This window comes from Cajanus cajan, chromosome 4 (genome assembly GCF_000230855.2).
Source record: "Cajanus cajan strain Asha chromosome 4, NIPB_CcT2T_4, whole genome shotgun sequence".
Taxonomy (NCBI): Eukaryota; Viridiplantae; Streptophyta; class Magnoliopsida; order Fabales; family Fabaceae; genus Cajanus; species Cajanus cajan.
The window spans coordinates 33,379,663-33,391,363 of NC_138520.1; the positions used below are offsets into that span (position 1 = coordinate 33,379,663).

General features: G+C 32.4%; 1 protein-coding gene across 1 annotated transcript; it reads right to left on the reverse strand.

The window, feature by feature from the left end:
• Positions 1 to 4,461: 4,461 nt before the first annotated feature.
• On the reverse strand, positions 4,462 to 11,013 carry LOC109793540 (Pyridoxamine 5'-phosphate oxidase family protein). The gene is made up of 6 exons (XM_020353006.3): positions 10,764 to 11,013; positions 10,547 to 10,582; positions 9,991 to 10,192; positions 5,451 to 5,529; positions 5,207 to 5,324; positions 4,462 to 4,758 (listed from the first exon to the last, which is right to left on the reverse strand). Exons 1-6 carry the CDS (start codon positions 10,967 to 10,969, stop codon positions 4,734 to 4,736), a joined length of 666 nt encoding a protein of 221 aa, XP_020208595.1. The 5' UTR covers positions 10,970 to 11,013; the 3' UTR covers positions 4,462 to 4,733.
• Between the last annotated feature and the right edge of the window lie 688 nt (positions 11,014 to 11,701).

The window sequence follows — 11,701 nt, forward strand, 5'->3', positions numbered from 1 at the left end:
GGTTACAGTCAATGGTCTCAAAATTGCAAGCCATACCATTTATAATATGTAATTTTTTATATGATTTGAATTTTTTAGTGAATTATGTGAACATAGAATCATTTCACCTTATTGGTTGTACTCAATTTTAGTTTCATGCAATGTGAAGTGTCACCTTCTTTGCATCTTAGTTTACTATAATTGCTAAATTCAATGAGATTCATGTGTATGTGGTGTTGCATCTAGGTTTACAAGTTACTAATTTCATTGGAATTCATACTTATCTAGTGATGTTGCTCATAAGTTACATCTTAGACTTTTTACTAAGTATTTTTTTGTGTTCTTGTTGCATGATTCTCCGCATCATTCATGACATTGATGAGATCTTTTATTGTCATTAATGTTTATATACTTTTGTTTCTTACTTTTCTTTTTTATAGAATGAGTATGAAAGACGGTTATCTGAAAGAGAGTCACAACAATTATCAGGGAATGTTGCCTCTAGTGTGCAATCTGAAAATAGTATTTTCTATGATGTTGTTGGTGGTGTGAACAATAAAGGAAGAATATTTGGTTTAGGTTTAGAGGCTGGGAAGTATAAACCTTCTTCTTCTAGATTCTCAGTTGATATCTCAAATCTTGAGTATGAACAAATGAAAAATCTTGTTTCAAATTTGTCTGAAGAAAACAAAACATTGAAAAAACAATTGTAGAGCCATGCAGATTTGATTCGTGCTTCACAGGGAAGAGTTTCAGTTGGTTTGTGAGCAACTAAAGCAATTTACAGAGATGTTTTCTCTTGGGCTGGCTTCTCAATCTTCTCGTCCTCCCCAACTTCCTCCTACACATGATGCTGACACTATACAATCTGGTGATAATGAGTTAGATGATGATCATAATATAGATGTTTAGGAATGCATTATCTTTTACTATTATTAATTTTACTATGCTTTAAACTTATACTTTGTTATGTTTAAGTTTTACTATAGTACTTATCATACATTAGGGATCAGCTAAAGTCCTTAACTTTGTTATATTTGATGTTATTTATAGCTCTCGTATGCTTGACTTTCTTATATTCGTGTTTAGTTACATGCTTTTATAAAATTGAAAAAAAATTCTTAATTAGTTATTTTGTTAATTTTGTAAACAAATAGACAATAAATTCAACTTTTTGGATTAATTAATAAATTATTTGTTATATTCATAATTAAAAAATTATATCACAACTAGAGGAGAAAAACATATTCTTCACAAATAGTTATGAAAAAAGTCCTTTATAAGATCAATAATTCACAATTTGTGACGGATTTTATTCATCGCAATTTGTGACGGATTTTATTCATCACAATTTGTGACAGACACACATCTCTCTCAACTTGTGACGTTAATAAGAGACAAATATCCCTCACAAATTTGTGACGGAGTTAGTCCCTCACAAATTGCGATGGAGTTAGAGGTCGTCACAAATGGCGATGAATTTTTATTAATTTATGAACATTTATTATTAAAAATTAGTGATAGAAAATATATTATTTGTGATGTCTTAATTCCGTCACTGATCATGACGGACTAAAATTATCCGTCACTATATATTTTATGATACCAATTTTTGTGACGAAATCAGTTTCGTCACAAATTCTGTCATTAATTTGTTTTGTGATAAATTTTATAAAATTTAGTGACGGATTCGTTCCTTCTCTAATTTTAATTTTTCTAGTAGTGATTGAGCACCAACACACCTTTTGGAAGCAACCAGCCAAACTCTATTGGCTAAAGGATGGCTACACGAACTCTTAAGTTCTTTCATGCAATGGCTAGTGCAATACGAAAGCAGAATAAGATCACAACTCTCACACAACCAGATGGATCCACAACGTCTGAACCAGCAGCCATGGGATGCATTGCACATCAATATTTCCAATCCCTGTTTACTGCACAAAACGGCGATATTCAACGAGTCACAAACTTGTTACACCCAAGGCTCACGGAAGCAGACAACGTACAACTACTTCACCCTTTTACAATGGAGGAATTTAGAGTAGCCCTTTTCTCAATGTACTCTGACAAGTCCCCAGGTCCAGACGGTCTAAACCCCGGGTTCTATAAGAGATTCTGGGATTTGCTTGGCCACGAAATTTTCCACGCAGGGACACAATATTGGCTGCAACAAGGAGCTTTTCCAAAGCAACTCAACACAACAAACGTTGTCCTGATACCCAAGAAGGACAACCCCACTTCCATGCAAGACCTTTGCCCAATATCACTTTGTAACGTGATTTACAAAATTATTTCTAAAGTTTTGGCTAACAGAGTGAAAGTTCTATTACCTAAATGTATATCTCAGGAACAGTCAGCTTTTGTGGAGCAACGATCCATTTTGGACAACGTATTAATAGCTATTGAAGGGGATTTTTTAAGTTTAATTAACCACAAAATTTGAAGGAAAATTTTTTAAGATTATATGTAATATATTTTAAGATATATAATAAATATTTTTATGAACGAAGATATAAAGAACTGTTAAATAGATTTGGTGTGATATATTAATATTTCATGGTGATATTGACTTGTTTGTTTTCTCTTGGGTAAAACAAGTTTAATTTTATCACCAGCTTCACGCTGCGGTCGTCGAGTTGTACTGCGCCCATGGATAGTGTTTGTCGTAGATTTCTTTGGTAGGTAGTTTTAATGGTTTTGGTGTATGTATCTTCTATCTTCTGAAACATCAGAGGGGAGTTATTCTTGGCTTACGCTACCAGACTTCCCAGGTCCAGTTCTATTTTGCTCATTAAATCGCAATTATTTTGCTGGTGAAAAATCCAACAACAAGAATTGTACATGAAGATAGTACGTCCAAAATTGGAGAAGATCAATTGTTTTATTTTCAACAAAAGGGAATAGACTATGAAAGGGTATTTGGAAGTTCTTAGAGGCAGAAGTAGTGTATTTGGAAGGATGTGTACATGTACATGAGCTGCAAAGGGAGAAGTCGGTATGGTTGTACTTTTAAAATTGAGTTGAAAATCTCAACTAAACCTAACTCTTTTAAATGAATGCCTCATAATTTCATAAAGTAACCTACCAAACAAAGTAAATAAAAATAAGTAAAATAAATACGTGACAATATCAAAATTATTATCTTATTATATTATTTTAGTGAAATTGTTATATTATGAGTTAAATAAATTGAGTAATACCATAATTGTAATATCCAATAAAATATTATTGAATTTATAATTTATAAATCAAAATTGTTAACACAAATAATTAGACACTAGTATTTTTAAACTAAAAAATAAGATATCATCTTTAACTTAAACATAAAATCGTAATCAATGGTAGATACATAAACTTTTTTTAGTGAGGACACGAAAAATAACCTATATTTTCATGGAAAAAATGCAATAAATTTTTACAATATATATAGTCTTACGAGAGAGAAAATCAAAATAAAATATGAGTTTAATAAAAAGAATAGTAAAAATTAGTAAAATAAAATAGTAACATTAATAATAATTTATTCTTTTTTATTTATTAAATTTTATCTTTATATTAAAAATTGAGTTATGAGGATACTATTTATTTTTTTATAGGAGCAGTTTTTTAATTAATATAATATAATTATAAAAAAATGTGGGGGTAGTTGCTTCCATACTCATTAACTTACATCTACACCGATCACAATTAGACATGCAACTTTATCTCAAAATTGGATTGAATATTTTTTTCAAAACAGAAAAAAGCCGTTGGGCCAACTTATTTTAACTCGCCCCTTGACCTGTTAGGTTTGCGGGTCTTGTAACCTGAGTTCTATGGGTTAATGGTCAGTTTACCTGTTTCAACTCAACTCATTTTGATGGATTAATTTTTTTTTTATATATATATATTTTTTATCATAAAAGTTATAATAACGGTGATAAGATTCATACTATGACCCTATCAGTTGCATATATTACTACCCCAACTTCAACCACTGTGCTACAAATTATATATTAACCGGTAGAATTTGATTAACTTTACATTCCTATAAATAACTTGAACAACTTGCAGTTACTTCCTTATAACTAGTCTGTCATAAATTAAATACTAAAATAATAGTCCTAATTTTCAGCATTATTATCCTCTACATCAACCCTTCTAAATAATTGTTTGATAATTTTTTATAAAAAATTATTTTAACTTTTAAATTTGTATACCATTACTGATTAATGACAATTAGATAATTTTTTTATATTTATTGTCTGTACATTTAATAAAGGAGTTATTCCTTTTTGAAGTACACGTTTTTATGCTATTTTTTAATAAACATTTTCAAACTACTATTTCTCTCATTATCTTTTTTATTATTTAAATTCTGTTTTATCTCTTCTCTACTCCGCAGTTAATTGCACTCTCCAAACCTCTTTTTCAATTTTTATTTTTTATTTTTGTGATAAACCTCTCTAGCAACTGCTTGTGATCAATTAATGCTCTCTTACCTTTTGTTTCACTTAATGATTGTAGCATTTTATTCGCTTATAATGGCTATAATGGGCAAGAACCCAAGATCAGTGTGTATCGTTACATTACATATCACAAACATGCAGATTTCTTAAAGCTCTTCACATGGGGAATAAATAACCATGGTCCAAGAGTATTTTGAAAGGAATACACAATTCGAACAAAACACAGTATACGTCTATTTACAAATGCTCCAACAACACCATAGGTACATTTACAGCCCACAATAGGAGTTGGAATTCAAGGAGCATTCAGAGAATGAAGCCAACATTGTTCCTGCAGATTAAGAACCATAATCGCACAGAAAATAAATCAGCAAAACATAAAAAATGAGAAATAGATAGATGCCATAAGAAGTAATTACTTTTTGAACATCCCTAAAAAAAATACTTTTGAACAATTTCGGGGTTACACATTTACAATAGTAACATTCTTTCCTACCCTCCCCATTTTTCTTACTGTTTTCGGGTGAGGGATATCATGCGATGTCATAGAAAAATTCTACATTCTCCGAAATGGTAGTCCAAAATTTGTTCCGAATACTTAAAAAATTAATTTAAACTGTAAAATATTAAATGAAATAATTATTTATAATAAATTTATTAAAAAAATATGAATATTTTAAATATGCGGAATGTATTTCGTATCTTTTTTCGGAGGATGTAGTAGTTCTCGATGTCATATCATTGCCTTGCAAGGATAATATTTCTGTTCTAATACTCACATTTTGGGATGTAAGTACTGTTCCACTGTGAGTGGTTTTGGACCACCAAACCAATTAATTAGAAATATATTTTCAATTTCTAATTTGAAGACTTGAAAGTTGTGATCCTCAGGCCAGTCTGTCAAACAATATTAAAAACAAAAGGTCTGAATCAATTTTTATCAATTATTACGTACATAACAAGGAGAAAGGTGGCATTGAAATTTAACAACCAGCCACATAGCAAAAGAAAGAAATCATTTACCCTTCATCTCTGGATGTTTGGAAAACAAGGCATTTCTAGCAAATTCTGCTTCCTTAGACTTTTCATCTACCAATTTCAGCTGAAACACAAAGAAAGAGTTATCAAATTCCTAAGAACTACTAAATAAAAGAAAGCCAAAAAGTGGTTTCTTTATGATTTTCCACCAAGTTACATGGTTATTGGTAGGAACATCTATGCCAGTATGTGTATATAAAAAACTAAAAAAAATTAGGGCTATGGGTATAGAAATATAAAGTAATTAAATCATAAGATAAACGTATTTTGCATAAGTTCTAACCCAAGTCTGATATTTAAAGAAGGCACAATGTTTGAAGGGAGTAAAGTAGTATGTTTCATTTAGTAGCAAACCAAACCACTGTAACAAAACTTGGTGTTTAACTTGGATTAACTTGTAAGCTAGTGATAAAAGTACATACTCAAGTCGAATAAGTACCAGTACTGGGTATGTACCCAGTATGGGTACAACGTACACCAACCATCTAGGAGTACCCAGTAAGGGTATCCTAACTTCTTGAATGTAAATGTTGAAAAGATTAAAATTTTCTGAAGGACATTAACAAAACAAGCTGAAAATGAAATTAACAAATCAATAGACTTTATTCCATAACAGTTGAATTGCATCCCAAATTGTCATAATATCTGCATCAATGTATGAAAACGTGGTTCACATTATTAGAATATCTTAGATATTTATGGAAGCATATCATGTAAATTCTGTAGAATCAATTAGGAGCGATTTGTGAACTGATTAAGGTGTAGATATTGTTATGATTAGAATTGAACTATACCAATTAATACTAACATATATACACATAGTTCTTGTATGGATTGTCCAGACACAAATTAGTTGGATCATTCTTAGAATTCTTATGTTCATATTAAAGCAGGTTTCAGCCCGGATCTCCCAATAAAACCTGAAACACGCTGCTCCTTCTGCACCAATCTTGGCCATTCCATGGATGTTCAGATCATGGTTGCTTTTGGAACCTATATAAATGAACCTAGGTTCATTGTGCAGGAATAATCAAAACATGCAATTATATTAGTATAGGATCCTTCATCCTTGTATATATCTAATTTAGTATTCATTTATTTTGTAACCTTTAATGATGATTATTCTCAAAGAACCTGGGCCTTTTCAATAAAACATTATCCTATAATTATTTGTGGAGAAATTTATTTAAACAAGACTCTAGTCTCGTACTTGCTTCTGGCCTTTATCATTCTCTTATCACTTATCAGTTATCAGTATTCACCCCAGCTGTCCTCTAGGGGCTAGGGCCAGCCTTGTTTTAGAGATGTTCTTGAATCCTGGCAACTCACCTTCATTTACTTTTATTCCCTCTGTCACAGTTTCTCCATCATACCACCTATTGCTCTTAGAAAAGGTAGTTCATTTGTAATCCTCATCCTCTTTATGCTTTTTTAGTTATGACTGTGTTCCTCTACAGAATTACTCACAACTTTGCTCCAGGTATTTTTATTTTTTTGTTTGAATTTCCAAAACTGCAGGTTAATATCCCATCTATGTTGATGCCAAGTGAGTTAGATGGCATGTCTTCCTTGCACTCTAATGGTACATGGGATGTAGTTTCTAAACTAGCAGGAAACTCTGTCATTGGTTGTCGCTAGATCTTAATATTAAAGTTAATGTAGATGGCTCCATTGATTAATCCAAGTCATGTTTAGTCACAAAGGCTGCACCACTGGCTTAGTTTGCTACTTCAATATAGTTGTTCAAGACTTCAACAAGACTCATAGTGAAGCCAATCTTTCTATTTTCTATCAGCATAATTCTCCGGTCAATGCATCTACGTTATTAATGTTGTAAATATCCTATTTAGAGAAAATATATGTAGAATTTTCCTATTTATTTTTCAGCATATTATAGTTTCTTATTTCCTTATTTTGGAGGATTAGATTGTTACAAATAGATGTAATGAGAATGTAATCCATATAAATGAAATAATAAAAATCATTCTCTCTTTTCAAGTATTAATTATGTAGATGAAATTATTATTACTAGAAGTGACTGATTTGGCACTGAACAGAAACAATTATTCAATCATTCTTGCCACAAAGGACCTAGGTAACCTCCAATATTCCCCATGTATCTAGATGGCATAGTTTTAACGAGGCATTTTTATCACCCAAAGAACGCTTAAGAATTTTGAAAGAAATGAAGAATGGACACTCTTACTTGGGGGTGTTGAGTGTCTGACATGTTGTTGAGACTCTATTACCCATACGACATGTATCAAACCTTGCGGAGTGGAGTGATATTCCTATTTTTGTTAGTGGACTTTGGAAAGAGATTTTCAAATTATAGGGGACACAGTTGAAGATGAGCATTGCCTATCATCTACAAATGGATGGACAAACAGAGGTGATTAATAGGCGTCTTGAGACTTTTCTTCAATGTTTTATTGCCGCTCAACCCAAAACTTGGGTGTTGTGGTTGCCTTGGGCAGAGTATTGGTCTAATACCACCTTTAATGTCTCTATTGGTTCCATACCATTTGAGACTGTTTATGGTCGCAAACCTCCTGTCTTGACTTGTTTTATAATTGGGGAAACAAAGGTAAAAGTTGTCCACCGAGACTTACTAGACAGAGATGAGGCATTACGTCAACTGAAGCATCATTTGTAGTGCGGTCAAAATAGTATGAAGTTCTACGCGGATCGGAAATGGACAGATAAGGCTTTTGAGATCTGGGATTGGGTTTTTCCTAAAACTATGCCCTCACGGACAACAAACTGTTGGAGCACGCATCTGCCCCATGATGGCTCTTTGTTACTATGGTCAATTCCAAGTAACTGAGCGAGTTGGAGCCATAGCATACAAAGTGCAGTTACCGGAAACTGCATTATTCATCTGGTATTCCGTCTTTCTTTGTTGAAGGTTGTCAGGAATTACAGGGTAGAGGAGGACCTTCCCTCTGATTTGAATGGTGATACAGTTAACTTCTGGTGAACCAGAGGCCATATTGGCAACTTGTAGCATCACTCAAGCAAGTGAATTGGTTAGCCAATTGCTGGTAAATTGGAAGGGCAAGGCTGTTGAAGAGGCAACCTGGGAGGAGGAGTTCAATTTTTGGAGCCAGTTTCCGTTGTTCAGACTTGAGGACAATTTTGGGATGTGAAGGGAATTTTGTTATGGGGGGTCCTCAAGGGGAAGAGACAGGACAATTTTGGAGGTGGAAGTTGGTTATGGGCAGAGAGCATTTGTGCCACTAGAGTAGCTTTGCTCTGGGCAATGGGGATTACTATTCCTCTATATTCTCTTTATGCTTCATAATACACAGACTTCTTATTAGTGTTTGCTATTTTCTACTATTTTTCCTTAATTCTGTTTGTGGTTTCAAACATATATGAATGCTGATTAGGCAAGCTCTCCATCAAATAGAAACCCTACTTCAGTGTTTTGTGTTCTTTATTGGAATTCTACTTGATATTGTGAAAAAGCAAAAAACAAAACAAACTACAGTTGCCACTTTAATGATCAAGTGCAAAAGCAAAGTATTGAGCAATGGGAACTATGATTTGTGACTCATCTAGTTAAAGTAGTTGGTCAAATAATTGAACATTTGTGAATCACAACCAAGGATACTTATATCTGACACTCAGGCTATGCTACGCATATCACTTTAAATTGTGTCTTTCAAGAATGAACAAAACACATTTAGATTGATTATCACCTTGTTTGGGAGTAAATTCAATCTGAGAGATCACATTAGCATTTATAAATTGTAATTACCAACTTTACCAAGGCCATTAATAGTCCTTGTGTCCACTATATAAGTGAGAAGCTCAATACACATGATATATACACACAACATAGGGAGAGTTAGAATATCTAACAAGTTACAATATTACAGTAGCTTGTAATGTTTATATGATAGAATCAATTAGGAGCAATCATAAAACTAATTTAAGATTGTATATTTGTGTCATTAGTATTGAATCTTTGTAATTAATTCTGAATTAATATATATGGAGACCTTGTATGGTCTGTTTAAACACATTTCATCCCTCCCCAATCAAATCTTTCGTAGAGTTCTTAAGTCACTTTATACAAGTCTTATACTTCTCATATTATCATTTTATTGATAATTTGCAACATTATACAAATTAAAATTAATGTAAGAAAAAATCAGAAAAATAGCATATAAGTCAAAAAGGGTAGCATGTCCATTATGATGCCATGCATCTTCAAGCGAGAGTTCGAGGACAAATTGAGACACAGGATTAAGATCCGACATGGGCATATACGTATAGAAATATATGCATACTGCATCACGTGTTGACTAATTAATACAGTGCAAGTTACTGTTTTTATTATTAAATTATTATTTTGAAACATCATATCGATAGCTGGTATGAACATGGAAAATGGCAAAAGAAAAGAGCAAAATTTAGATCTGACAAAGATACAGACTAGATAGAAAAAATAAAGGAAAAACATTATGGTCACAAATCCTGCATGATCATATTCGATATAATTCAATTTTTCACACACCTTTCCTGTTAGAGAAATTTTTGAACAAGTGGGGTTCATTGGGTCTCTCCTGCCACAGGTCCCAAGAGGGTATTCACTGACTGTGAATGAAGCTTTTTCATCTTCCAATGCATTTCTTGCTGTTGGGTCTAGAGTTGTCAAGTAAAAGTATGGGATTCCACTGCCTTCATTAGGTAGTCCATCACTAAATGATACCACATTCCTGCATATAGATAATATAACAATAATTTTTTGGTATCGGAAATTAACAAATCCCAGTGCCAAATCCAGTGGTCAATAATGTAGAAGGTACATCCATAGAAGGTACCATAAACCCTCTATATAAATTTTTAGCAAATAAATGAATAAGTATAGTTGGATGGAAAGTTGAAGGAATAGCAAAGAATTAGATTAGCCTTATTTTCAAAATTTCCTTTTCATTGACCCGATGCGATGATCATTATGCAGCAGAGTGTAACTTATTTTATAGAATGCATTTGTATTCTGATTCAGCTTGAACACACACAACGTATAAAAGGCTAAAAAAATATGAAAAATAAAAGCAAGAAACGCTTACCCAAAGGGAGCTCCACCCAAATCAACTGAGATAGTACTGCAAAGAAAAGGGGGAAAAGTGCAGTTGAGCTACATGGTTTGAGTTTCAGAACCAGATGAATAAATGATAATAGGAATTGGTAATTCAAGCAAGCAAATAAATAAAAAAAGAAAGTTAACACAAATTCATGGAACATGTGAAAATGAAAGCAATTTGGAGAGAGAATTAGTGGGTGTACTTCAAAACTCCCCAGAAATTGAGAGAGACGAGCCAACGAGCTGAGGCAGCGGCATCATCTGGTTCAGGTTTTGTTGGGATCAGCAATAATCGCCCTTGGGAACCCCACATCAACAAGCATATCAAATATAGTCCTACCTTATTCAACCCCAACATTTCACGGTAGATAAGAATGTATCCCAACACAGTCCGCTCAAACAAATTCATATTTAAAATCACAATGACGTGTAGTGGTTGCGAAAAGAAAGATTCCAAAAAATAATAATAATCAGATTATTGGGCAAAAATTTCATCACTTTGTTATATACTTAGTTGGTATGCTCATGCAATTCTACTGATGTTTGATTTATTTATAAATACTCATAATTTATAAATATCAAATAAAATTTTTAAATATCTAATAAATTATAATGATTGTGTTATCTATAAATATAATAATTAAAATTTTTTATTTACTATAATTTAATGTTCACAATTTATTTTTAAAAAAAGTTTTAAATATATTAGAGATATGAATTGTAAAAACAAAAAATATTACTATCAAAGTAATTTTTTTATTCACCAGAATTTATTGTATATTATGTATTTATTAAAATATCAAAATATTTTTTAATTGGATTGAAAATGAATATTATTGTTATAAATGCTCTTTTGATGGCATCCTTACTTGCATGAACTTGAGATGATGAGCAAGGAGGAGGACGCCTTCTCCAAGGATCAAGTTCTTCAAAGGTGGACCAAGGTTTTAGGGTAGATGATGATGGAATGGACGAAAATGAAGGTTGGGTAGAAGGTGTTTGAGGAAATGCTTGAGAATGGTACTCTAGGGTTGGCTCACTTCATGATGATGAAGGCCACTTCTAGGGTTGTTTCTCTCAAGGTGGAGATGGTAGGGTTTGGCCGAAAATAGCCAAGGGTGACTAAGGAAAGATATAAAGG

What these genes read in the sequence shown, in the direction of transcription:
- LOC109793540 (XM_020353006.3), bottom strand. Translation starts at nt 10,969, where the DNA reads ATGAATTTGTTTGAGCGGACTGTGTTGGGATACATTCTTATCTACCGT. An exon ending in TTGGGTGGAGCTCCCTTTGG is followed by an intron (nt 10,193 to 10,546) that starts GTAAGCGTTTCT and finishes ATCTATATGCAG; the next exon opens with GAATGTGGTATCATTTAGTG. An exon ending in CAAACATCCAGAGATGAAGG is followed by an intron (nt 5,325 to 5,450) that starts GTAAATGATTTC and finishes ATTGTTTGACAG; the next exon opens with ACTGGCCTGAGGATCACAAC.